At 42.2% G+C, this 27,499-nt stretch overlaps 2 protein-coding genes across 7 annotated transcripts in view; one reads left to right on the top strand and one right to left on the bottom strand.

Moving 5' to 3' along the window:
- The first annotated feature begins 20 nt into the window (after nt 1-20).
- On the top strand, nt 21-10,527 carry TUBGCP4 (tubulin gamma complex component 4). Its single transcript, XM_072345137.1, has 18 exons — nt 21-164; nt 235-363; nt 851-973; nt 1,443-1,496; nt 1,912-1,968; nt 2,483-2,562; nt 3,011-3,209; nt 4,460-4,625; nt 5,078-5,202; nt 5,610-5,660; nt 6,100-6,205; nt 6,538-6,645; nt 6,884-7,022; nt 7,431-7,608; nt 8,515-8,649; nt 8,848-8,964; nt 9,251-9,390; nt 9,710-10,527. The coding sequence occupies exons 1-18, from the start codon at nt 87-89 to the stop codon at nt 9,720-9,722; spliced, it is 1,998 nt and encodes a 665-aa protein (XP_072201238.1). The 5' UTR covers nt 21-86; the 3' UTR covers nt 9,723-10,527.
- A 437-nt stretch (nt 10,528-10,964) lies between these two features.
- The window catches only part of TP53BP1 (tumor protein p53 binding protein 1), a 34,057-nt gene continuing 17,522 nt past the window's right edge, over nt 10,965-27,499 (bottom strand). For 4 of the 6 annotated variants that reach the window (XM_072345141.1, XM_072345143.1, XM_072345142.1 and 1 more), the window contains 16 exons: nt 24,717-24,836; nt 24,024-24,260; nt 23,444-23,489; nt 22,226-22,318; nt 20,577-21,063; nt 19,448-19,600; nt 17,890-18,179; nt 17,376-17,555; nt 16,742-17,163; nt 16,438-16,629; nt 14,908-15,111; nt 14,366-14,578; nt 13,788-13,882; nt 13,228-13,427; nt 11,947-12,092; nt 10,965-11,305 (listed from right to left, as the gene is read on the bottom strand). In XM_072345141.1, the coding sequence (XP_072201242.1) occupies nt 11,118-11,305; nt 11,947-12,092; nt 13,228-13,427; nt 13,788-13,882; nt 14,366-14,578; nt 14,908-15,111; nt 16,438-16,629; nt 16,742-17,163; nt 17,376-17,555; nt 17,890-18,179; nt 19,448-19,600; nt 20,577-21,063; nt 22,226-22,318; nt 23,444-23,489; nt 24,024-24,260; nt 24,717-24,836 (3,266 nt within the window). In that variant the 3' untranslated portion in view covers nt 10,965-11,117. The remainder of the gene's footprint in view (nt 11,306-11,946; nt 12,093-13,227; nt 13,428-13,787; nt 13,883-14,365; nt 14,579-14,907; nt 15,112-16,437; nt 16,630-16,741; nt 17,164-17,375; nt 17,556-17,889; nt 18,180-19,447; nt 19,601-20,576; nt 21,064-22,225; nt 22,319-23,443; nt 23,490-24,023; nt 24,261-24,716; nt 24,837-27,499) is intronic. The other 2 variants (XM_072345140.1, XM_072345139.1) reach the window with 2 other exon arrangements.

A 27,499-nucleotide genomic window follows, 5' to 3' on the forward strand; every position in this document is an offset into this window, starting at 1 on the left:
TGAAGAGCCGCCCGAACCGTTTGTGGGCCAGCGCGCAGGCGCGCCCTTCCCGGCGGCCGTTGCGCTGCGCTGCGCCCGGCGGCGCGATGATCCACGAGCTGCTGCTGGCGCTCAGCGGGTACCCGGGCGCGGCCTTCACCTGGAGCAAGCGCGGCGGGCTGCAGGCACGGCCTGTCCCCTCCCCTCCCCTTTCGCTTCTCTTCTCCTCTCCTTCACCGCTCCCTTTTCTCGCAGGTGTCTCAGGAGTTGCCTTTCTTACACCCCAGCGAGACCAGCGTCCTGAACCGCCTCTGCCGCCTCGGTACCGACTACATCCGCTTCGCCGAATTCGTGGAGCAGTACACGGGACACGTACAGCAGCAGGTCAGGCTGCCGCCCGCCGCGGTGCGGTGCGGATGACGACCCGCACTGCTGCTTGTCACGGGGCTGTCGGTGCAGCTCTGCGCCAGCACAAACTCGCTGTGCTGAGCAGGGATCTGAAAGGTTCCGTGCGGTGTAAATGAGAGAGGGTGCACAAAGGCGTGATGGAACGCAGAAGTCTCATTCCTAGGGGAAGGGAACGTCGTGTAGTAATTTCTGGTCCCTGCGGTTCAGCAGGAGTTGGTGAAGAGCGCAGGGATTCAGGAGGCGTTCATAAACACAACAGTGCTGAACACGTGCGGGATGCTGACCGTTCCTGACTCCTGCAAGCATCCACAGAAGAGCTAAACAGCTCTTTTGTTTTGTTTTGTTTTCTTGGGCATTTTATGGTTGTTGGAGGTGCATTTCAGAGCGTTGTGACCATTGGCTGTGCACGCAGTGTTGCAGTGAGCACCTGTGCTGAGGACCTGATTTTATTGTTCTGTTTCAGGACCATCACCTATCTCAGCAAAACCAGAGTGGATTGCATGGCATTTATTTGCGAGCATTCTGCACGGGTCTAGATTCAGTGTTGCAGCCGTATCGACAGGCACTGCTTGACCTGGAACAAGAGGTAAAAGAGAGACTTAGGGCAAGAGGCTGTTTGCTGCTGGCACATTGTGGAAGCTTGTCATTTCTGCCGTTACTGTATTGACTAAGTGGCAGTAGCTAAAGAAGACAACAAGATAGTTTCTTTTCCACTTTGGGAATGGCTTTCAAATTACTCCTGTAAGATGCTATTGTAAATGACTGTTTATTTAATAAGCTGTCATTCCCTTCCACACACAATTCAATAAGTGCCCCATCAGCCTCTGAGCCTGGTGCTGTTTCACACTACCATGACTTCTGTTTCCAGTTGCAAAGGTTCTGATAAAGTCCTCGGGGCTTAGCAGATGTTCTGTCTTAGGTACTGTCATCATCCAGTGGTTTCATTAAAAGTTACATATGGGACATAACGTGATATGAAACGTAGAGCCAAACTTGCCTTTTTACTTATCTATGCCATTTTTAAATTTTCATTAATTGCCTTGTTGTTCTTACAGTTTCTGGCTGACCCACATCTTTCCATCTCACATGTTAATTATTCCCTGGACCAGGTAATGCTGATGAACCTGTTCATGTTAATGGTTACCCTTGTCATTCTGTAACACATCTAATGAGAATGTGAATGGTGTAAACAAGGTTTAGTCTTTCATCTTATGTCATTTCTTCTTAACATCTCCAAATTTATAGTCCTGTAATCGTACTTAGAGGGTCACTTGCACTTTGACACAACACACAGGTCCTCCTCCTTTACCCTGGCATATTCCTCTCAGCTTCTGTTTATTCTGAACTGCAGATGGAATAACCCTTGGTCCAGGTGAGGATGGACATTGTTTCCAGTGATTTTTCAGGTCACTGACAATAGTTTCCAATTTGAGCGGAAAGCATACTAACGGTTTGCTTAAACTACTGTAATCACCTGTTGTCCACACTTCAGTAAGTGTAACTGTTCTCTCCCTTGTGCTGCAGTTTCAGTTACTCTTCCCATCTGTGATGGTTGTGGTGGAACAGATCAAAACTCAGAAGGTATGGTAAAATTTTAGCTAGTCTCTCTTAGCAAGTTTCCTCTTTAGCTGATATTTCCTGCCTTCATCCCAGAACTGAATGCTAGGAAAGAATCTGGTTTCAGTTAGTGTAAGTATTGAATGCTTTACGGATCTCTTTACACTGGATTTGACTTTTTCTCATCCATTATTAGCAAGATGCATTTTATAATCACAAAACGCTTCAAACTACAAGATGCTGCTAGGTGAAATTTCTTCTTTTCTGATTCTGTTTTCTTCTATGCTTGAATTAAATAAGGAAAAGGAGTAGCTAATGTTTCCATCGTCCTCAGAGGTTCAGTGTTTTTCTAGGGAAGCTTTTGAGAGACTCTTATAGGGAAGACTTCTTTCTACACTACACAGAGTATGTTTAATCTCTTTTTCTATCAGACTTCTGCAGTTCTTCTTGTTAGCTGAAAATGTAGCGTTTCAATGCTTGAAAAGGTCAGTACAGATCCAAGTAAAAGTCCTAGTCTAACCACTTTTTCTTTCTGCAGATTCACGGATGTCAGATACTGGAAACTGTCCACAAACATAGCTGCGGGGGGTTGCCTCCTGTTCGCAGTGCTCTTGAAAAGTAGGTAGATGCAACAAAACTATTTTGTTTGTACTTAATACCTGACAGTAGTATAAAAGTTTTTTCTTACTTGTGAAAGCAGATGATGCTTCTCAAATCAGACCTGCATGATTTAAAAGGGCAAACTGTCACAGTCTCCTTTATCTAAAACAGATTCATGGCAGGAATTAAGGCTTTCTCCATATTTTGTACTTTTGAGGATCCTACCAGGGCATCTTTTAGGGCTGAAGTCTAAACAAAATGTCTTGGATACAGCAGACATTACTGGTTTTGTTCATTCTTTAGAAAATAAAATAAATTTCACTGGGTGAATGTTATGTTTGTGTGCCCTTGGGAAGAACATAAGTACCGCATTGCCTGTCTGATGAACTGGATTTCCAGAATGCTGTACAATGAGGTTTTGATTACTGTGTGTGGTGGACCCACAATCTGTTTCTTTTGATTTCAGGATTCTGGCTGTGTGTCATGGAGTCATGTATAAGCAGCTCTCTGCCTGGATGCTGCATGGATTGCTACTAGATCAACATGAAGAGTTCTTTATCAAACAGGGCCCTTCTGGGAGTGTCTCTGGCCAACCCGAAGATGATGATGATGACCTAGGAATTGGAGGACTTACAGGAAAACAGCTGCGAGAGCTGCAGGACCTGGTAAGACTGCAAGTTGCAGCTTGGCATCTTCAGTCATCAAGTAACTGGAGAGGAAGTACTGCTTCAGTGCAAATGATACAAATGATCGGTCATTCTTGAGACCCCATGTACTGGGTCTGTCTGGGGTGGAGTTAAATCCCCTACAGCAGCCCATAAAGGGCTGTGCTTTGCACTTGTAGCTAGAATGGCATTAATATCAACACCTCTATTTTGTGTATTACTGAGCAGCGTTAGCATAGTATCAAGACACTCTCTGGCCACTCCAAAGCCAGTGGGCTGGGAGTAGGCAAGAGGTGGGGAGGAGACATTGCAAGAGCAGCTGACCTAAACCTACCAAAGACATATTCCATAAAGCACACCTGGCAATAAAAGCTGGGCAAGGAGGAGGGGCTTTTACAATAGAAATCTATGTCCTGAACAACTGTGAGGCCCTGTTCTGCAAGACATGGCTGAACATTGCCTGCTGATAGGAAGTAGAGAATAATTGTTCTCTCTATGCTTCCATCTGTCCTTTGCTTGTTTTTCCTCCTCTTTTTTCCCTCTCTTTGATTAAATTGTGCTTATCTCAGCTTGTGAGCACTTGTTTTCCTCCCCACTGTTTTATCTGCCTTTTCCTTGAGAAGAGGGAGAGTGAGAGAGTGGTGTAAAGTTCAGCTAGTCACTGTAAAACCATCACATCTGATAGGATGGCAGATCAACGGAGTATCATTGCAGGTTGCAGCTAGACATTAAAAAGAGATAGATATTGGGCTCACTTGGACAAACTTGGGGGCAGAAGGCCATATCAAATAACTGGAAGTACTGTGCTCATCTTGCTCTTTTCTGATTCCTTAACCAACAGTGATCTTCCATGCTTAGTGAAGCATCACAGCATTTGAACAGTTACTGCATCAGGCTCAAGTGAGAAACAACTGCAATTTCATAAATTCATACCCTAGTTTGCTGTGAGAAAATATTTCCTGGGCACTGTTGGTTTTAATATGTTACACGCGACTCTGTGAATGCACAAAAGATCCACTGCAGTTACATCTTGCATTGTGTAAAATTAAGTGCCTCCTATGAGCAGTCTTTGCTGAGAGCAGATTTCACATAGGCAAGTACAAGGAAAAGCTTTAAAAGGCCATGGAAAAACAGTTACTTTTAGTATACTCTGATCCTTATTTATTGTTTTTTTTTTTAAATATAAACCTGTTTTTTTCAACCTTTTTCTCTCCTTGTGCTTTCTGTCTTGTCCCTGGTGTCTCTGACAGCGCTTGATTGAGGAGGAGAACATGTTGGCTCCATCTCTAAAACAGTTTTCTTTGCGAGTGGAGATGCTGCCATCATACATTCCTGTGCGAGTTGCTGAAAAAATCTTGTTTGTGGGAGAATCGGTACAAATGTTTGAGAATCAAAATGTTAACCTGACCAGAAAAGGTAAGGAGCATCTTTCTTATGGCCATCATTCAGCTGTGAAAGTCTGACAAGTATCTTCCAAAATACCGTACAAATGAATTCTTTAACAGTCACTGTTAAAATGATCAGCTTCAGAAAGTACAAATGGCTGTGCCAGATCAGAGCAATGATCCAACTGCTCTGCTTCCAGTTGAGTGCTGGGGAAGGATATAAGTACAGCAAGAGTAAAAATTGCTTTCCAAACATAAGTTTTGTCTGATACTGCAGCACTGCGGTATCAAGTGTCTATTGTGTGATAGAATTTGCAGTACTATCTTGTACTTGGTACTACAGGGCCTCCACAAATTCACATTCCTCTTGTCTGACATGACACTGGGGCAGCGAGGCTGCTCAGGAAGCACAGTGTGCTGGAAAGGGTCTGCACTTACTTGAATAGTATTTGTTACCATCCAGAACTTCTCACTGTTTCACAGGCTCTATCCTAAAAAACCAGGAGGACACTTTTGCAGCAGAACTACATCGACTCAAGCAGCAGCCACTCTTTAGTTTGGTAGACTTTGAATCTGTGGTTGACTGGATACGGAGCACCGTTGCTGAGGTAAGGATCCCAGGTAGGGTGACTATACAGGTCGAGGAGCTTGAGTTTTGTGAATGACCAGGAGAAGGGAAGCTGTTTACAATCAATTAAAACAGGAAGGTGAAAAAAAGCAGGTAGCTTTTATGTTCTTACCAGGCTTAGTGTCATATCATTCCAACATCTAATGATAGAAAGCTTCAAATAGTACCAGTCATTTGCAGGGAATTTTAATATAGTATTCTAGTTAGTAGCATGGGTTGCCCACCCAGGAGTCATCTTAGTGTCTTCCTCTTTTGTTTTACATAGCATTTTATATATGTGCATTTTAAATTTATCACTAGTATTTTAAGACAGTTAATGAATTTTATAGAATAAGTTTAGCTGTAACTAAGGAGATTTCTTGTTTGTTTATTCTGTCTTCTCACTAGCATCTTTGGAAACTGATGGTGGAGGAATCTGACTTACTTGGACAACTGAAGGTAATGTTACTGTTAACTCGTTTTTGCAAAAGTCGCTTAAAATTGGTGGTGTGAGATTTGCTTTGTTTCATTTTTTTAAATGGACCTTTCCCAGCAAATGCTTTACCAGCTGACGTTTTATACTTTCTTCTTTTAGGTAACACTATTTTCATTTCCCAAGATCACAAGTATGAGTACAGTGATAGAACTTAGTCAGAGACAGAGTTAAAGGAGAAAATTTATGTGGTTTTGTGCTTTGCTTCTCAAAGATTCATTGTATTGCTTGCAGTGCATTGCACTGTAGACTTTCTGGTCACTGGATGAAGTTTAGAGCTTTCCAGCTGTGTTTTGAAATAGCAGAAATTGTCCAAGTAATTAAAAAGCAAGTGTTATCAGTTATAATGCTTACCCCTTCTGCTCAGTTTTTTATATACTTACATATAAAAACTTTTCTAAACAGATTATAAAGGACTTTTACCTTTTGGGAAGAGGCGAGCTGTTTCAGGCCTTCATTGACACTGCACAGCACATGTTAAAAACACCACCTACGGCCGTAACAGAACATGGTGAGCGCTGATTTCTCATCCACAAAATGTCCTCCCTGTGCTCTGGCAGGAAAATAGTAAAGTCCAGTGCAGATTTCCGCATCTTATCCTCTGGATGTTTTCATTAGTTGAAAGAGCAGTACTTCTGAATTACAGTAGAATACACATTGGGCAAAAATAACATCTTTTAGTAACTTTCAGATGATAGGTTTATCTCCATATTGAAGAGTGGAGTTAAAGTAGTGGAAGTAGCGTTGGTCTTTTATGGCCCAACGTAAATAATTAATAGGTGCAAAATAAGCACTGTCTGCATCTTGAGTTTTCTGTTAATATTTGTGTTCTCTCTCTATCAGACGTCAATGTTGCATTTCAGCAGTCTGCTCATAAGGTACTGTTAGATGATGACAACCTTCTTCCTTTGCTTCACTTGACCATTGAGTATCATGGAAAGGAGCATAAAGGTATCTATTCAAATTTTTAGTAATGAGTTAAGAGGGATTATGACGACGACCTTGTTTTCAAAATCCTACTGCCCTCACGTGGAGTTAAGAAACATTAAATTCTCTTTCTTAACAGCCCTGTGTGATACCCTAGCCTGCTTTTCCTCTTCTTGTTCTGTTTTTCCCCTTTTCATTCTTCTCTGGAAGGCTTTACCTTGACCAAGAGAAAGATGTAACTGAACGCCTTATCTGTTTTCAGATTCTTCTCAGACTCGTGAAGGGACTTCCCGAGAGTTATCTCCACGTGAAGCCCCTGCATCTGGCTGGGCAGCTCTGGGCCTTTCTTACAAAGTTCAGTGGCCACTGCATATTCTCTTTACTCCTGCTGTTTTGGAGAAGTAAGTACTAAGTATTGTCTTTGTGTCTGAAAGCTACCTGATCTCAGGCACCCGTTATAGAGAAAAAGGTAGAGCTTTAGCACTTGAGCTTGCTCACTGATCCTTACTCTTCCTACTTAGCCACGTCAAGGTTACTTGTTGCAAATAAGGTCATGGCAGATCTGTCAGTAAAACAGATCTGTCAAAACTCCACCAGCTCTAAATTCTGTTAGAATTTGTATTTTTTTTTATCAGTAACCAATACAATCAAATTTGTTACTCTGAGATGAGCTGCTACTTCATCTACCCTGTCTGTTGGCAGGCAACTATCTGCCATTTCTCTTTCCAGTCTTACACTGTTGTGTTCTCCAGTACCTGTAACCAAGAAGGAGTTCTGTCCTAAACAACTTTGTTCTTTTTTGACTGTAGGTACAACGTTGTGTTCAAATACCTGCTCAGCGTGCGACGGGTCCAGGCAGAGCTACAGCATTGCTGGGCTCTCCAGATGCAGCGTAAACACCTGAAGTCTAACAGAACTGATGCCATCAAGTGGCGCCTGAGGGACCACATGGCTTTTCTTGTGGACAATCTTCAGTATTATCTCCAAGTGAGTATTAAACAGAGTTGAACCTGTATCGCTTAATCAGGAACTGACAGAAATCTATGTTGGGAGCACTGAAGTTTTAAACTACAACTTTCTCCAAGTTCCCGGATTCAGTGCTACAACCATACAGTTAGTGGATATGTGAATCAGTAGAGTTTTAAGTATTAATGGAAACGCAAATGTTTCTGGCTCTGTAGTTAGGAGTTGTGAGAACTTATCCCTGAAGCTAAATCTGTAAGCTGCATCCTGTCTTGGTCCTTTGCCCCTTGAAGTGAGCTCTATTTTGCTGAGTAACAAAGAATTCTTTTGGGTGGTTTTGCGTTTGTTTGTTTCTTTTAGTTATGATTTTTTTTTAATTGAAAGAAGCCATTTTCTCACTTTCAAATCTAAACAGTAGTTAATAGTAGCATAATTTTGCAAAAATCAATTTGTTAATAGCTACAACAGTAGAATCTAAGGGACCTGATTTTCTGGCTTTCTAGAGTAATGGCTTGAGTCTTTGCCCCGATGAGCACATCACGCAGGCTTTTTGCCCATCACTGGTGAAAACGCATAGTTAATGGTGGTGACTCTATTGAAAAACAGTGCTTTGTAGCCGAGAATGTGATTTATCATACAGGAACAAATAGATTGCTCCAAAAGTCATACTTCTTAAGTACTTTTTTCACTAGTTAGAAAGCAACTGTTTGTCTGCATAGTTATATTCAGGGATCAGTTATTTTCTCCCTTATTACTGTACTACTGTTGCATATAGAACTCCATTAATGAGGCAGATAGAAGTTGGATGCTCAGCCTCTAATATAAGGGTACTTACAGGGAAAGCAAATTTCTTACACAACTTCTAGCTGGTCTGAGGTACTCCTGTTCCTCAAGGAAGCTGTTAATGAAAACTCTTTGCATGTTCATCAGGTGGATGTACTGGAATCTCAGTTCTCACAGCTTCTCCAGCAAATAAATGCCACACGAGATTTTGAGAGTATACGACTGGCTCATGATCATTTCTTAAGTAATCTGTTGGCCCAGTCTTTCATCCTCCTAAAGCCCGTAAGTAGATCTTGTTTTCAGCTTTTTTTCTACAAGTTGTTTTTTCCTCAAGAAAAAGGGCCTTGGTGACTACTGAAAAATATGGCATTAATATCATCTGGATTATGAACGCTTTAATTTTCAGGTACTAAAAACAAACTTTCTCTGAGGCTGAGCTCTGTATGTAATTGGTAACCTGTACTTTTTTTCCATGTACAGGTTTTCCACTGTTTAAATGAAATTCTGGACCTTTGCCATAGTTTTTGTTCTCTGGTGAGTCAGAATCTGGGACCGTTAGATGAGCGTGGAGCTGCACAACTCAGTATTCTGGTGAAGGTGAATGTCTATTGATATGGTCTTGTTCATCTCCCTTGCAAACAGCTAAGCTTTAACTTTACTCCTGTTCTGCAGTTGTTTTAAGCTGAGATCAGACCTTCTGCGTGAACACTTAGAATTACTTGAATTAATCAATACATCCTTTTGGCTGCCTAGCACCTAGTTCTTTCAGCTGACGTGTTACCTTATAGCAGACCACAAGCAAAAATCTTTTGCAGTGATACTTTTCTTCAGGCTGCTCAATGATTGAAAATGCTTTCCTGAACAGCTGTCTTGTAATTTGCAGGGGTTCAGTCGTCAGTCGTCGCTGCTCTTCAAGATTCTCTCTAGTGTTCGAAACCATCAAATAAACTCTGACTTAGCACAACTGCTACTACGCCTGGATTATAACAAATACTACACACAGGCTGGAGGAACCTTGGGCAGGTAGGAATGGCTTCAGGGGAACCTGCAGAATTATCCTGGGGCACGTGAAATATAAAGCATGCTACACAGCTGTAATTAAGCAATGTTGATTTTGTAAGCCAAAAATCAGCGGAAGCAAAATGCTACCAAGCACTATGATAGAGAAGTAACAAGACCAGACAGACTTCCGGTTTTCATGTGTGCTTCCCCCCAGTGCTTTTGAGCTACCTGCTAGTTAACACTTGCTGAAAAATGGTCATGTGTGTTAATAGAGGGGAGCTCCTTTAAATTTCTTAATATCTATTTGTTAGTATGTTAATATTGCATCCTTCTCTTGCAGTTTCGGGGTTTGAGCACTAAGACCTTTTCTTCAAACCGTGACCAACAGCAGAGTAAGCAGTGAAGCCTGCGCAGTTGGCTCTTGCCTAGCGAAGCACTGTCAGAAAGAACTGTCAGGAAGTGCTACTTACCTGCAACTGCCTGGTGATCACAGAACGCTTCTCCATTTGTCCGGAACTAGTACAAACACGTTTCCTGCAGTCTTCATGTGCTCATAAATGCCTCCAGAGAAGCAGTCTATGCTTCTTTCAGAAGTGAGGAAAAAAAAAATAACAGAACGATGTCTTGGCTGTTCAGCTGCACAGCGGTGCTTGGCAAGCTAGAATATGGAGGAAGTCACCTGTTGTTCTTGACCATGAACGAAGTTTTAGCTTTCTTCAGAAATTGGACTTATCTGTCATAAACCAGTTTATCACACACCTGCTAATCAAATACTTAGCTCTATGTAAAAGAAACAACTCCAATAGCATTTTGAAGTGGACTGGAAGGGGATGAAGGAATAGAGCTTAAGATTTTTTTTCTTTTACAGTGTGCTGTTCCACCATAACAGTATAGTTAAGTTTTACAGAGAAAGTACGTGACATTGCTAGCCCAGTCCTTAATATATTTTAGTATACTGGAATTATTCACACCTGTTAATATTTGCACTGTTCAAAGTGCAAATGTCCCTCTACTGACAGAAAAGGGTGCTAGAAATAAAGCTAGGGAGTAACTTAAGACATCATCTGTAAACGTACTCTGTTTCCATTCAGGACTATTAAGAATGCTACTCATGACTAATGTAGTGAATAAATCTTTGGCATGCGCTTTTCTCCTGCACCTCAGGCTTCCAGCAGCTGATTTGTCCTAGCTCCCTTTTCTCTTCTACTTTTGTGTTGCCAGTCTGTGCTGAGGCAGGTTAATATCTGTGTAGTCAAAACAGGAGGGAAGAAAGAAAAAGTTGCCAAAGCAAAACAGTACTTTGTCCTCAAAGTTCTTACCAGTCGCTTCAGCAGTATCTTGTTCCAACAGGCTGTAGCAGTACACAACATTCCATTCCAAGAAACAGAACTGGCGCTGGTGCCCTAAACTCAGTCATGGGTCCATCGTTCTGTAAATAAGTCTACCACCTTTCCATCCTTTTGAAAGTGACTGTTTGTGTTGGGGTCAGGCTTTAGACAAAGTAGAATATTTAAGCTATTCAGCCCAGACAAACGCAAGTGTTTCTTTTCCCTCTGCCCTCATCTAGGCAAGGCAGATAAATAGAAGACCCAATAGCTAACACAAGAGATCGAACATTTATTTCATGATAAAAGTTCAGCAGATAAAACTATATACAGTAAACCATGCACGCTGTCTGATTCCACAAACATTTAAAACCTGATTAAAACAGTCTGCACAACAGTGGGACAGCAGAACAAAGTTTAAGCTTAGTGAGGGACATAATCATGTTTGTATTTTGGATGCTTGTTGTAGCCTACTCTCTCTCCAGCAATAAGGCTCTGGATCACCCACTCTTGTGAGACAACAGGCAGCCTTAATGCTTCTGCGCACTTCAAGACAACAGCTGGGCAGGAAAGATCAGTCACCACCACATCATAAACACCCAATGCAACATCTGCGTATAAAGAAAGAGTGCTGGTCAGGTTAAAAAAAAAAAAAAAAAAAAGAAAAAAAGAGACAAGGGTTCTTCCTTGCAACAGCAGATAAGTCTGTTTAACTACCATACTGCCATGAATCTCCTTAGCATCTCCCATCGCTAGCCTATGAATTCTCTTTGTTAGAGATTAAGACAAGCTGTACAGCAACACTTGGCATTGGAAAGTAAAGCATTCCCCCTAGTGCAGACAGAAGTTAACAGAAAACTAGTAGCCAAGGTAACAAGCAGGAGCAGATAAGCATGCATTCTGACCTCAGACTGCGATAATAGAGCCTACATCCCACACAGAGAAGCAGCAAGTTGAATGTGCATACAGAAATTCAGAAAAACGGAAACAATTCTAGTGGCCTATAGGAGGCCCAGGAACAATTCTTTCAGGCTGATAGCCTGTATCCTGAATTGCTAAAGAGTATCATTCACTGGAAGGTAGATCTTCTGTATATAATCTAAATTACATTCAGGCAGAGAGCTAGTGTTGGCATTTTGCCTTACTTTATGCTTATAGACATGCTTATAAGCCATCCTAAATGATTTTTAAAAGCATACTGGAGAGCACAGCAGCATAGGATTTCCAGCTACTACAGAAAGCCAACGAATACCTTTGTTGTTAGCATTTGAAAAATGCTGTTTAACAGAAGATGCTCCCCCAGTCATAAGGATTTCAGACCACAAATCCAGGAAGTTCTGCTGCTGATCCGATACCAGGAGAACCTTCAGGTTATGGAATGGGTTTTCTCGTGGGTGCCTGCGGAAGAAAGAATTGCAGACTGTTAAAAATACCTGATAATCTTATGACCTTCCAATATTTAAAGGGAACTAATAAACAGGAGGGAAATCAGCTTTTTACATAGGTAGACAGTAATAGGGCAAGGGGGGATGGTCTTAAACTAACGGAGGGAAGGTTTAGTAGCTGCTGGGGGAGGGTAGTAAGGTGCTGGAACAGGCTGCCCAGAGAGGCTGTGGATGTGCATCCCTAGAGGTGTTCAAGGCCAGGTTGGATGGGGCCCCTGACAACCCGATCTAGTACTTGATCAAGGAGCTGGCAACTCTGCCTGCAGCACAGGGGTTGGAATCCGATGATCCCTGAGGTCCCTTCCAACCCAAGCTATTCTATGATAATCCCAGATTTTATTTGAGGACCATTATTCACCTCCCCGTGTCAACTGATTGGCTCTCATATTAGTACCTTTAATATCTGAACAGCACACATTTGTGGAATACCTGGAACAATTTTCCTCTCTACAGAAAGTAAAGAGCTAGAACACACTGGGAACATGTGCAAATATACATATGGGCATGCACGTGCATGGATGCAGCCACTTGAATGCAGAGTTAGGCTAATCTCTCTGATCCTAAACAACCTATTTTGTGTATATCCAAAACACCTCAGCTTTGATAGGGCCAAGCAATCTAGCATCATTCTCCAGACTAAGAGACTCCAGGGATTTGAAATCTGCTTTTGTCTGCTCACCGCTGTCTCCAAGGAGCCTCAGAACAGAACATGATTAAATTCTGTAGAAATGCCAAGAATTCAAAACATGCCAGTGAAAAGGTTGCAGTGTATTACTCTCCTTTATCAATTTCCAAGCTATTAGAGAGATCAGAGAGATCAGCTAAGTGAGTGGGAAGTCTTGCCTAAATTTCATCTCTCTCTTCCTGGGAGACTTTTTGTGCATATAGCAGCCAAATCCACCTTGGTGTTGGAGCTACATCCAAAGAAAAGAAATGGAAATGCTATTTCTACACAAATGGCAAACATGGGGAGCAGTACTATAGACACCCTCAGTACTCACAATACTCAAAAGCTAACCAAGCATAAGTTCTTTCCTTAAATTCTTAGCCTGTGCACTTACATCTTGGTTATTACTTACGGCACTTACCATTCTACTAATTTTTGCTCCTGCAGGCTATAGCCAGCTGGCAAAAGGTAATTCCGATAATTTTGCAGCTGGTTAGCATGACAGCTGTCATAAACCCAGATATGAGACACACAAGGGATCCCTCGGGCAAGGCACAGCAGGTATTTCCGTGTTCGGCAATGCTGATCCGCAATTAAAAGACACTGATACGCTGCATTACACTTCAGGAGAGATTAAAAACAAACAAAACCATGTAAACTGGAATAAAGCGCTTGGAAAAATCCTTGAAATTATCTGCAGATGAACAGTAAGGAAGAAAACAATCAAAACACTTTTCACAGCCCTATTATGTTAGGATTAGGCTAAAACAGGTTGGTACCTGTTACCCAAACACCTCAACAAGATGCCCAGAGAGGCTGTGCAGTCTCCAGCCCCAGGATACCCAACTGGACAAGGTCCTGAGCAACTTGCTCAAGTTGGTCCTGCTTACAGCAAGGTGTTGGAGTAGACAATCTACAGAAACTCCTTCCAATCTCAACTACTTTGACTATCATTCTACAAATTAGTGAGCAAGCCTTCACCTGTGTTTCATTGAAGTCTTCCAGGATATAGCCAGCTCCTGCTCGCAGCTGCTGTGCTATATAATGTTTGTTGTATGGGGCCATCTCTAAGAATTCTAAAATAGAAACAGAAAGTTAAAATTTTAGCTATAATCCACACAAAAATGATAACGAAGGGAAACATGACTATTAGCCTAACTAGCCAAGTGAGCACCTCGTGGCTTTCTTTATGCTGAAGTTCACTGCGTAGAACACAAGTACTTTAGCGGAGGCAAACTGCAGCAACCCATTCATACTTTCAAATCTACTTTCCCAGCATTATCGCTTCTCTCTCAAAATCCTGCTTCTCATATTACATTTTTCTCAGACTGCTAGTCTCACCTTCGTTTGCCGAGCAGCTCTATAATCATCACTGATATATCACCATATATCTCAAGCTGTAAACTCTCTAAAACAGAGACTGAGTCTTCGCTCCTTTCTGCAAAGGACTGAAGAGCAAAAGGGTAAAACAAACACTCACAAATGCCTGACCAGACTGCATCCAAACACTTTCCTACAGCCACAGCATTCCACTTGAAAATACAATGGGTACCCCTCACCTTCTTCCTCCTCACTACTCCCTGCAGGGCCATCTGAAGGCTTCTGGCAATTGACTAATTTGTCACTGGGTGTTGCCATGGTGAGAAGAAAGGCATAGCCTAAAAAGAGGGTCTTATTGTGTGGCAGTGGCCCATGATGGTCCTCCAGTACTGGGGGATCGACAGCATCTCCACCTTCACATGTGCTCACAATCTCTCCTGCTCTCACAGCCCCTGTGGAGAGACAGCAGCACCATGAGCCTTATAAGTCAGGTTCAGTACAAAGACCTGCAGAAGGATTTAGGATACGTTCAACTTCAGTTACTTCACTGGAGATGACAGGACTTGGTTAGGATTAGGCTAGGATAGGTTGGTACCTGTTACCCTTACAGTTGCAAAGACTCTTCAAATCAAAACCAGCAAGTCACTAATGGGACAATATTTCAGGTTACCGATAGACTGCTAAAGAAAGGGACCCCTTCCCAGCAATAAGTGTGAAGGTACTTTCAGACTCACTAAACAATAAGTTAAGAAAGGAGACAGGCAACTGAAAAGATTCTCACCAGGCTTCCCTGTTGCTGACTTACGGCCACGTTTAGCTGGGGATCTCTCTTCCTCAGAAGCAACAAGTTTCCTCTTGCCAGAAAGCACACCTGGTGGGGCACGCGGACTTTCCATCCCTTTACGAGTGGGAGTTGTACTACTGCTGGAGGTGCTGGGAGAGACAAGGTTACTGCGTCGCTTCCGCTTCCCCTCCACAAGATTATCTGTAATGTAACGTGAAAATTAACCCAGTCACCTGCTGCCATCTAATTCCATGACCTTCACTCATCCAAAGATGTCTGAACTCTCACTGCCCGCTCTGCTCAGCCAATCAGAGCTCTATGCATCTTCCAGCTCTTTTTAGACTGATAAGCAACATAACTTCCCGCTCCTTGTGTTCCTGCATGCACTGTTCAGCCCCACCCAGAGTGCAATAATGCTACTTGCCCTTCACAGTCCAGCCAATGAGGATGCAGTGTTGCTTTCCACTCTCTTCAGCCTGATCACAGCATGGCACTGCATTCCATCCTTCTCACTCCCACCAGAGGACAGCACTACTACTTCCTACCCCTTTTCAGCCCAAGCAGTGACTGTGGTGCCGCTTCCTGCTCGTTTCATCCCAACAAACCAGAGTGCAGTGCTTCTTCTCGCCCTTATAGCCCAATCAATCAGAACACAGCACCTCCTACCGCTCTTTCCAGTCCAACTGATCAGAGCACGGTGCTGCTTCTTGCTTTTCTCATTCCAGCCTACCACAGTACACAGTGCTGCTTCCCACCCTTTTCAGCCCAACCAACCCATGTGCAGTGCCTATGCCTGCTCTTTTCAGCCCAAGGGAAGCGCAGTGCCACATTTTGCTCATCACATCTCAACGCTGCTTCTCACCCTTTTAAGTCCAACCCATCATAACATGTCACTGCTTCCCATCCTCTTCAGTCCAACCAATCCACACACAGCACTGTTTCACTGCCTTTTTATTCCAGAGCAGTGTTGCTTCCCACCCTGTTCAGTCAATGAGAGCTCAGCACTGCTTCCCACTACTTTTCAGTCAACCCAATCAACACGTGCCACTGCTTCCTGCGCTTTATAGCCCAACTGTGCAGTGTTGCTTCCATCCTTTACAGTTCAACCAATCAGAACACAGCACTGCTGCTCACTTCTCAACCCAACCAATCAGGACACAGCACTACTTCCCACCCCGATCAGTCCAGGGTGGCACAGTGCTGCTCCCCATTCCTCTAATCCCAACCACTCAGGCAGCCTAGATGAGCAGACAGTGTCAAAGGCCTGGCTGAAGTCTAGGCAGACTACGCTGACAGCCATTCACTTTTCCACTGAACAGATCACCCAGTCACAGAAGGTGCTGATGAGGTTGGTCAGGCAGTACCTGCCTTCCACGAACCCACCCGTGCTTGTCAGGTCTGATCCCCTGGCTGTCCCATAACTGCCATGTGATCACACTCAAGATGATCTGTTCCATAACGTTCCCTGGCACCTAGGGCAGGCCAACATGTTCGTAGTTCACAGAACCTAACAGCATCACCCCTTACCAAGACTGATGTCAGCTGCCTTAGTCAGGGGAGTGACGGGTTCATAAGGACCTAGTCCAAACTGCTCTCGGAGCTTATTTCCTTGTTCCAGAGACAGGATAACAGCCATTCGCTTGTACCACTTCCTCTGGCCTTCCTTTTCAATGCAGTAATACAGCTCTCCAGACTCCTTCCGGTGTCCCTTCACTACACCTGATAGGGAAGCAAATGACATTGTTAATTCAAGATACTAAGGCAGAGGAGCACTCCTCACTGGATTAAACAACTTAAGATCTCAAGGAATGAGCTCAAGGACTATTCTTACCTGCACTGAAGTACTCATCCTCTGAGAGCGCAGTTACTTCAGTCTCCAGTGGGATAGGGTCACAGAGTAAAATATCTTTTCCTAGTACATCACATTCATACCCATCATCAAAGAGAAGCTTGTACTTCCCTGCTCCAACATCTTGGGTAATCATCCCAGAATAGAAGTATCCATTTGAAGACCATTTTGCTACAACCCTGAGGCCCACAAAGCTGCTCCCAGCAGATGAGTCTGTACAGTCTGAAGGAACAGCCACCACTTGCAGTGGGATTTCTGGAGAGTCACTTCGACGTAAGGCACAGAAGCCAGATGCATCAGATTTTTCCCCTCCATCAGGTAAGCCAACTGTACGGACAAATGATTTCTCCTCAGGTGATCCTGTAGTTGAAAGATCCTCCACAACAGGAATTCCAGCTAAATCTCTGTAGAAAACACAAAAACAATCCCCAGAAAGAACAAAAAAAGTTACAAAACAAAGAATATTCATGTTATGTGCCTGCTGCTATTACACATTATCTGCAAAAAATACCTCCTGGAACACCTGACAATTCATTTTCTACCACATTATGACAGTAGCTCCATGTTCACTTCCTCAACAATAAGTCAAGATTACAACCTCCTTTTCCCACAGTACCTTGTCCCAGTTGTTCGGGACGGTGGGCGGCCTCTTCTTCCTCGCCCACGAGGTGTCACAGGTGCTTTGCCACCCTGGCGAGTACCATGCATGGAGTCCTCCTCTTCCTCACACAGAAGTGCTGCTCCTGCCTGGCAAACTCTAAGAGGAGATACTGGTTGACCAACTCCTTTCCTAGGGCTAGAGAAATCATAATTCAGCTAACCATTCTGAAAAGAGATGCCACTTCAATATACTATCCCATTGTCACCATGATCTGACAACTGGATCAGTATTTTGCCATATCCCTTCTAAACTCTTTAAAGAGCTCAGGCAAAGCAACGCATCACGAGGAAACAAGCACTGCTTTTTAAGGAAAAAAGATGTGATGGAAAAATAAAGACTGTTTCATTGTTTCTGTTCATCAACATAAAAACCCCTGGTTTAGGGTCTATCCTGCTTCAAAATTCCACCCAAGACAGCTGTTCACTTCTGTAAAATACTTTATCTTCCATTCTCAAGGCTCTACACATACCTTAGCTTTCCTACAACACCTCTGCCAGTGGGCAAAGCAAACTCTCCACTTTCTGTACCACACACTTTCCCTTTGACAACTCCAGTTCCTCGTGCTGAACCACTGCTGCTGTGTGTGGCAGAGAGACCGCTGCTTGCTCCGCTGGATGTGCGGTGGAGGCTGGAGGCCTTAGAAGAGAAGGAGCTGACATCACCAAGGTCCCCAGAGGTCAACGATGAGCCAACTGTAGTTCTAGAGGAGGATGTGTCAGTCTCACACTCCTGGCACTCCACTACAGGCTCCTCAGTTTCCTTATGAGAAAGGAAAAAAAAATAAACAGCAATCACTTTGAAGGTGACAAATTTGCTCCTCAGAGGCACTGCAGTCACCAGACAAGAGCACAGACAAGTTGAGAACACATTCATGAAACTTAAGACAACCGTGCAGATGGACTGATCTATGGCAGACAGCAGCTCTGACCATACTGCTGCTCCCATATGAAGACATCACATGAAAAAAATAAAAAGTCATCAAGATAGAGGTTGGATAACTACAAATTCAAAGCCATAGATTAGTCTGGATGTAAATAATTTCCACCCTTTCAGAGTGGGAGAGTGTAACAATTATTTAAGATACTAGCAGTCACTGGTTACTAATAATCCAAGATCAGTTTCCAGAGAGCTAGTCATATGTAGCTATTCAAGTTACATGGATATACGTGTCAACAGCATATTGACATCGAATGTTGACAGACAAATTGAAAACACTTATACAATTGCGTTCACATAGCCTATGCAAACACATTTAAGGAAATTTAATTCTGTATTTTAATACTACAATAAATAATTTCACGTCTAGTGACAAGTATGAAGGCATAACTAACTGAAATAATTTTTCCTCTTTATGCCATTACTCGCTGTAGCAACAAATCACAAGACACTTATACTTTTAACCTGCATACCAGAATAGTAGTAAAGTTTTACTGCAAGCAGGCCAACAAGATTACCACGTATATCAATTCAGCATCTGTTGACTATTCTCTGAACTTCCCAACAGATCTTCTGACGAATGACTGGAATATACAGCAACACAAGCATACTAAAAATTGGCTTTATCTTTTGTGTTTAAGATGCTTTTCAGCATCTGATCCACAGGACTCAAAAGTCTGTGGACCACAGGTGAGAAGTAACTCTGAGCTGCAAAACATACCGAGCAGCCTAAAATAGCTCCATTTTAAAGGTAGATGTCATTTTTGCTAACAGAATTTCTGCTCATTCTGACAAAATGGAAAGAATTTTAACATAGCTAGAAGATCACAGTAAAGTCTTTTGTTCTGCTCCTTGCAAATTAAAACAAAAGGTGTCATTAGAACACAGTAACAAAATGCACCAGCAACACAAAACCACACGGCTTTCCATGCACACAGAATGGTCTCTGTGAACAAACATGTAGACAAATTTGTCATCACAGCACACTAGTTTGCTCAGTCATGCTTTCTGCAGCCACAATGTTTTAACTTTCATTACTTCATTCTTCAGCCAACATATTATTTAATTTAACCCTGGAAACAGGGACTTACCTCAACTACCTTCCGTTCCACCTCTGCACCGTTTACGTAGTAAACATCCGTTATAACACGGGTAACCACAGTGCGCACCTCTCGAATAGTTCGCACATGGCGACGCTGAACATGGCCTCTGGGAGGGTGAAGAAGGTTAAATTCATCCTCTCCCTGTAATAAAGAGGATAAGTTAAAATCAAAACAGACAATCACCAAAATCAGTTTCTGCATACAGCCATCTCTGCAGTACAGTTTCTTCCCCACACCATGCACAAACACTGTGGTAGGAAACCTTTCATCATCATGTTGAAAATCAGATGCAATATGAAAGACCTTGAACAAGGGAGAAGCAAACCTTTTTTTCATTCGTTGAGGGCTAAGGGAAGGGAAATCACAGCAGCCCAAGGAGGAAACAGCTTAGTATGGCTTCCGACGTTTATTCCATATACTCTCAGATAGATCCAAAATCAAAACCATTATGCTGTGTACTTATGGCTGTCTAATCTATTTCCCAGAAGACTCGCAATTCTAATTTCAAGTTTAGAAAAGATAATTGTTCTAGTCCTTATAGTCTCAAGAAACCTGCAAAGTCTAACTTCAAAGCAGTGACTCTTCTTGAGTCTGCAAGAAACTTCCTCAAATACTAATTTCAAAATTATTCATCTTGATAAAATATTTAACTGGAAGAGCTTTTCCTTGACATGCTTACCAGCTGCCACTGGATGGAGTGGCAGAATCAGCTGCCTGAAGTTTACTGGCACAAACAGGAGGCATCAAAGCCTTCAAGATTTCATGCCATGTCCACCAACAAAAGATGACTTTAAATTGTTTTTTAACATTGTTATTTACATCTGGACACAAACATACAAAAAAAAATTACTTGGATTTTTTTCTAGAAGATATTGAGACATTTACTTCCCAGACTTAACTGCTGAGTACCACAACTTAGCAGTTGTCCACTGCTGCTATTTTGCTATTTTAAAAAATAAAAATTAAAAAAAAAAATAAAAAATCTTGTGGTATTAACATTTTAAAGCAGTCTTTTGGCTTTTTTCGGTTGAGAAAACAAGTTTGTGACTTCACTGACCACAGAAATATTTCACTGTGTTAAGGTAGTAAAATTTAATACAGGCAGCCTTCATCCCACCTGACTGTGCAGAGAGTCTGTGTCTTCTGCAGAGGTATTCACAAGCTTTTGTCCACCTTCCTCAGTCTGGATGTTTACATCTTGTTGCCCAGGTCTTTGCCCACACATACTGGTTCCTACATCCACCCGCCTACAAGTTCCTTCTGCTGTTTGTGTTGCTGTTGTAGCAGTTGTTAGAGTAAAAAGACAGTCTGCTGTAGTTTGAATTCCTTTATTATCGGTATCAGCCTGCTTCCCTTGGCTTTCATCAACCGCCTTACTTGGTTTCTGCTGCATTCTTGCCCCTTCTTCCATCTGAGTGGTTACAATACCAGCCTCCACCGATACTTTCTGCTCTGTGCAAGAAGGTTGTTGATGGCAGCCCTGCTGCAGTCTCTGAACTATCAGGATCTGTCCACCACTGTCATCTGCTCCGTGCTGCTGATCACTAGGATTTTCACATGTTTCAGCATTCTTTCCTGCGCCAGGAAAGCTGAATAGATTTCCCCTGCAAACCAGTTACATGCAGATCAAAATTACTGATGAAAAAAAAGCAAGAAGCTCAATAGTGTCACTCAGGTGAAAGTTCTACTGAAAAAAAACCAACAACAACAACAACACTGCAAACATTAATTTGCTTCTCAAGATTGCACAGAACTCACTGAGTTCCAAATTATAAAATAACCTCAACATCTCTCAAGTGACCCACATGGTGGCCTGGAAGAATGGCTGACTCTACAAAAGATTTTTTCTTTTAAACAAACAATAATAAAAGATACGCTCCACATAACAGGCACCATTTGTACAGAATGTTTCTGGAAGTCAAGCCATACTGACATTGTTGCTACAGTTTGCTCTGGCACTCCATTCATTTGAAATAGGTAATCACACCCACCAAAAAGAGGTAGGGGGCATCAACACAAACTCCAATACATCCACTAGGAATTCCTCTGCCTTGTTAATAATGCTACTGGGCATTACATCCAATTCACATACTGAGTCTTACTAGAAGCACACTCCTGGCCTCCCTCATACCTAACAGTCTTTTAGGAGTGACTGTCTTACACTGTCTGTACAGTTTCCAGCACAGGAATCCCCTGGAATCATTGCAATATTTAGAATAATCATTCAATAATCTTGCAATATTGGTTACTCTTTCTCCATAGGTCAAAACCTCACTGCCTTCATCAGAAGACAGAATGCAGAACAGCGAAGCAGCAGATTTCTATACTAGGTCATGCAGCTAGCACCCTTATCCTTATCAGCAGTGCAGGAGTACATGCCTTTTAAAAGGGACCGCAGACAACAAAAAATATGGACTTAGAAAACAGACAGTAAAAAAGGGTATGGAAGCAGTACTGTCTCACCTCTCCTAAGCTCCAGAATTAGCAAAGCTTATCAGCCAGCTGGATTCACATCACTACTCACTTAAAAAGTCTGATTATCAAGTGAGATACAGACATAGAGTATTTATTATATTCAGCCCACCGTGCCCAACCTTTTAAATTACCTAGACTTAAGACGATGACTTTGAGCACAATTTTGTTGTTGCAGGATTGCAGGAAAAATAATAATAATAAAATTAAATTAAATTTAAAAAAAAAAAAAAAAAAAAAGAAAGTGCAGGTAAATCCAAATATGACTGGCAGGCAAAAAGCGTAGATAGTTACCTAAACGGAGAAGCTGAAAGGCTGTGATCTTTAGCTTCTTCCTCTCGCCGAACTTCACAGACACGACTGAACACAGAAGATGCTTTCTGGGAGCTAGCAATGCAGATTTTAAAAGTGTGAAAACACAGCAAAACTACAACTCCTTAAGACAACAACTGAAACAACTGAATTTGTTGACTTATACAGCCACAGAACAAATGAGATGGTCAGACTCAAAGATCAAGAGACATCTTGCATAAGCATTTCTGTCATTTCTGCCAACAGAACAACCTCGCAGCCAAGAGCAATCAAGTGACTGCAGAAAATGGAGGGTCAAAAACTGCAGCACTATCAGGAGTTTCACCAGCCACTACCTCCAGTAGCCATTGGGGAACACCATTAGATCATTTACGGCTTAACTTAGAATCTTCACAACACAGCAAAAACATGAGGAGTGAGAGTCATAACACTGACCCTGAGAATATGTTCCACCTACACCTAGAAAAGCACCTTATCCTCAAGAAGAGTCTAGGTCAAAGTTTTCTCACTACTTCAAACCATTACATCCACTCCAACAACTAGAGACAGGGTCCTCCAACTCAGACTATTATTAGTACTTACAAAACATACAGCCCAAAAGTTACAATCAAGCAGCGCTTGGCACTGTGGAAATACAGTACACAGCAGCCAGCCTCTGAAAATGTATTTCTTACATAAGAGATAAAATAGATACATACAGAGGAAAAGATCAAGGGAGTAACTTACATTTTGGTCAACAAATTAAACTGTGATCTCAGTACATCAGTGACTTTGTTATGTTTCTTCTATCAGCCTCACACCAAAAAGAATTTTCTTTCAGAACTTCTCAGAGCTGAGATTCTTTGCAGAAAATTGACAGTAAGAAAAGAGGAAACCATGTGTTTAAATATAAGAGCTGGATAGTGCAGACTTGCATTCTGGACTGCACAAGACATCAATTTTTGTTCTGACTTATAATCAAAATGAGGCAAAATGCTGACACTATGAGGAAGCACAAAGCAACAGGTGGGGCACCCACCCTGTGTCCATGCCTACATGCTTAAACTTGATTGGAGAACAAAAGAGTTCATGTTGTGGCTGCCTCTAAAAGAGCTCCTGTGTCTCACTTTAATGTTTTTTAACCCTTGTCCCTGGTAATGAGTAGGAAAAGGATCTAACCAGATTTCTGAATTAACCCTGCACAGCAACAAGCCTGGTTACCTGGCAGCAGCAGAGGATCCAATTTTCCTGTCACTGGCTGTGGGCTCTGAAACAAGAGGGAAGGGAGAGACCGTTTCAGTGTCAGTTTCCTCTGCCTTTCCAAGCACCCCACACTCAGCTGAAGGGTCACACAAGATCAGACAAAGCAACCCCAGACCTCCCCTCCCAACTCACCACCACAGGCTTGAGCTGGTGGGTGTATTTTGTATAAATATATCATGTTTTAGACCAACAGACTGAATGTGTTGCTGTTCTGATTAAAATGCTGTCAAACTTGCGCATTCAAATTATACTTCTAGTATCTTTTCTTTCCTTAAGTGTAGTCTATTTTCTGTCCAGAGACACTGCCACTGTACATCACAATTCTCAGTCTGCTCGAAATACCTTTCCCCATAACAAAGGTCTCTCCTTTCACTCCAACTTTGCTTAAAGTACTGTACAAACAGAAACAAATTTAAGTGACACTGTCCCAAAAGAAAAACAAGATCACAGAAACTGTCCCAGGTAACACCACAGAGAGGTTCTGAGTTAAAGCCAAGATCTAGTATAACTTGTGCATTCTGATGCTTCATGCTCTTACTTTCCAAGCTGAATGGTAGAGACTCATCGCTCCCATCATTCATAGGGGTAACAAGGTTCATTCGTAGAGAGAGTTTTACATCAGCCTCAGGAACTGCACAAGAATCTCCTTTTTCACACACTTCTGACACATCTGCTGACACCATCGCACTTTCCACAGTGACACTGTTGGTCCCCATTGTGCCCTCTGCTGTAACATCACTAGTTGCTATAGTGCTGTCTGGACAACTATCATCCACTGAAAAGAGGAAAAAAACAAAAAAGTACAAATGCAAGTAGCCACCATGGTTTCCACTGTATCATCCTCAGCTTATGATGGAAATAATTGAATATTACCAAAGCAGCAAAATATACCCCACTTTATTCAGCAACTACGGGCTGTTGTTTCATGTAGCCTTGGCAGAGAAAGTCTTGCAAAAAAAAGAACCATCTTGTTGTCTAACTTTTTTTCCCCCTCTACTCACAGGGGTCTTTTGTATTCTTTAATAGACGTATACATTAATGTAATGAATACAAAGAGGACGTACTTCATACAACCCAATACTCATATGCAGCACTAGAGGGATAAGCCTTCCTCATAGATTACTAATGTCTTTTTTTTTGCTATAATACATTTGAGTTATCCTATCATCTAGAATCAAAAGCTTCTCAACAGGCTTTCACCGAAGAACAGAACTATTCAGACCAAACTTACCAATTGGTGTGCTGTGTCTTCTTGGTCCCATTTTAAGTTGGCCAGTGAGAGGTGGCGTTATGCTGGTCAGTGGTTGAATAGTATCACCCTCCTTTGGCAAAGTGAAATGAAATGGTGTTCCTAAAAAGACAGGAAGAGCCAGCATTAATAATTTCAGGAGGATATTCCAGTTCAAATACCAAAAGCATAGTTCACTACAGTATGGAAATGAAGAAAAAGCTTAAATCTGGTGCTATACTGTACAATTAATCACTGTCTTGGGACTGCTGCTCTAACAGATCTTGCTCACATTGTGTGGAAATTCTCTTGGTTATAAACTGGACTGTGGTGACCTTGATGAATTGTCCCTAGAATTTAGACAAAAATGAGACTAAATACAGTGACACAAGTCAAACTTTCACGAATGTAGGTTTGCTTGAGAAACGCTCAGGATTTTGCACAGAAAAAGGCCAGAAATAGAAATGAAGGTTAAGGCATAATTAAATTGTTATTTACATGTTGCCTGAATTAATAATCTGACCTTGTGCAAAATTATGTGACACCATCATGGATAATGGAAGAACAATTGGCATCATCTAGCTAGACTTGTCCAAGAAGTTTTATACTACCTCACACAACATCCCTGTGTCCAAAATGAGATGTGGACTTGGCAGATGGACCACTCAAAAAAGGAACCATGTGGGTGAATGCCTTCAAAGAGTCACAGTCAGCAGCCCAATGTCCGGATGGAGAGCAGTGACACGTTGTATCCCGCAGGGGACAGTACTGAGACCAGAACTACCTAACACCTTTGTTGGTGACACAGATAGTGGGACTGAGTGCACTCCCAGCAAGTCTGCTGACAGTGCCCAGCTGAGTGGTAAGACTGATCGTGACAGACTTGGGAGGTGGGTCCACATGAACCTGGAAAAGGAGTTCGGGGTTCCAACAGACAAAAAACTTAGGTCAGCAGAACGTGCTTGCAGCCAAGAAAACCAGCCAAGCCTCACCACCCTTTCTACTCCTGCTTCGTGGACTATTCTTTGAGATCCTTCTAGTCTTCACACTACATCCTCACTTACTTATGTGTCCTTCATAGACTGCTGACAAGCAATTAGACTTCTACTGGAAATAAGTGTTGCTAGAACAAAGCTGCATTAAGAGAAGCCGGATGCTTTACAGCTCTTCACACCATAATAACTGAGCAGTAGTTAAGAAAAAGAAAATACAACTGCATCCTTTTCCACTTTTGTTTTGGGAGACAGTAGGCAGAACATCTCAAAAGCTTTAGCTCCGTCCTAACATAGATCAAGTAGTGTAACATAAATATGTATTTTGCATATTTACATTATGCTACAACCAGCAGCAATAATTTCTCAGTTCATTTTTTCCAATTCTGTTTATCTTTCTATTCTCATGTTCAAATACCAACACTGCTCTCTTGACTGTGACAAACTGCCATCAGAAATACCCACTCCCCACATACAAACTGTCCTAGACACAGAAAAATTACTGTGAGAAATGCCATAAAATGAGATCATCTATGAACTTCCTGAGCAGTATTTTGACCAGATACCCCCAGTATTATTTCTACACAATAAAGCTATTTTTCCTTCTTTTCATTCGAGAAAACTGCAAACATAGCATCAAAAACATTCAACATTCACCTTCATACTAAATAATCACATAACAATTCAGTTGGAAGGGCCCTGATTAGGGTCCCATCAGAATTGGGGAAGGGTCCCATGATGGATTCCGCTCATCACCAGCCTCCACCCAGACACTGAGCCATTGGCCACAACTCTCTGGTTGCAACCTTCCCACTAACTCCTTGTCTACAGATAGCCCACCCTTCAAATCCATCTCTCTCCAGTACAGGGATAAGGATGTAGTGGGGACTATGTCAAAGGCCTTGCATAAGTCCAGGTAAATGATATCAGTTGCACTCCCTTTTCTCAGGCACGATCTTCCCTTGGTGAAGCCATGCTGGCTGTCTAATCACCTGCTTGTCCCTCACGTGCATTAACGTGTCTTCCAGGAGGATCTGTTCCATGATCTTCCCAGGTACAGAGGTAAGGCTTACTGGCCTGTAGTTCCCTGGGTCCTCCTTCCTCCCTGTGCATAGCTGCACAGCAAAACAGTGAAAAGATTGCTTTATTCCTTTAAAGTCTGTCATAAGTTAAGTTTCAGCTAGAGCCATAACTCAGCTTCCTGTAAAAGACCTCATCCCAGTTCAAAAAAACCAAAAACAAAACAAAGGATACATGAAGGAAAGGTGCTGATCAACAGTTTGACCGTGAAAAGCCATTCAACTTTAAAAACAAACAAACAAAAAAACCCAAGAAACTCTCAGGATAGATTTGCTGTTTTAGATGCCTTATGTATGTGCATCTCTGCAAAGAAAATCCTCCCCTGAGAATGAAAGAAAAAGAAATAAAATTTTAAAAAAGACAAACTAAATGAACCAACCAACCAAGGAAACCTGAGAGGAAGCACAGACTATTACACACATTTCCTTTCAAGAAAACTAGTCTTGTTTCTTCAAGAAAGAAAAAAAAGTTACACAAATCCCCCAGCATTGCCAAGGTCAGAATACTGCAAGTTCTCAAAATTGCTGATAGCTTCCACCATAGAGCAGCGAGTAGCTGTTAGGAACATTAATTACTTCATCACTCTTGCCTGCAGTAGTGCTGTAAAGGGGAAAAAAGTACAAGCACGTTATGCATCTAAGAGTAATCTGCAGTGCTGCTCTCAAGGTTCACTGCTTAAAGTGAATTGAGGACCAGTGCTGAGGATTGTACATG

The sequence above is a fragment of the Excalfactoria chinensis genome, chromosome 10, assembly GCF_039878825.1.
Source record: "Excalfactoria chinensis isolate bCotChi1 chromosome 10, bCotChi1.hap2, whole genome shotgun sequence".
In the NCBI taxonomy this organism is placed as follows: Eukaryota; Metazoa; Chordata; class Aves; order Galliformes; family Phasianidae; genus Excalfactoria; species Excalfactoria chinensis.

Coding starts and splice junctions, on each gene's coding strand:
- TUBGCP4 (XM_072345137.1), top strand. CDS start 87: ATGATCCACGAGCTGCTGCTGGCGCTCAGCGGGTACCCGGGCGCGGCC. Junction 7,609..8,514: donor ATCTTCAGTATTATCTCCAA/GTGAGTATTAAA, acceptor CATGTTCATCAG/GTGGATGTACTGGAATCTCA. Junction 8,965..9,250: donor AACTCAGTATTCTGGTGAAG/GTGAATGTCTAT, acceptor TGTAATTTGCAG/GGGTTCAGTCGTCAGTCGTC.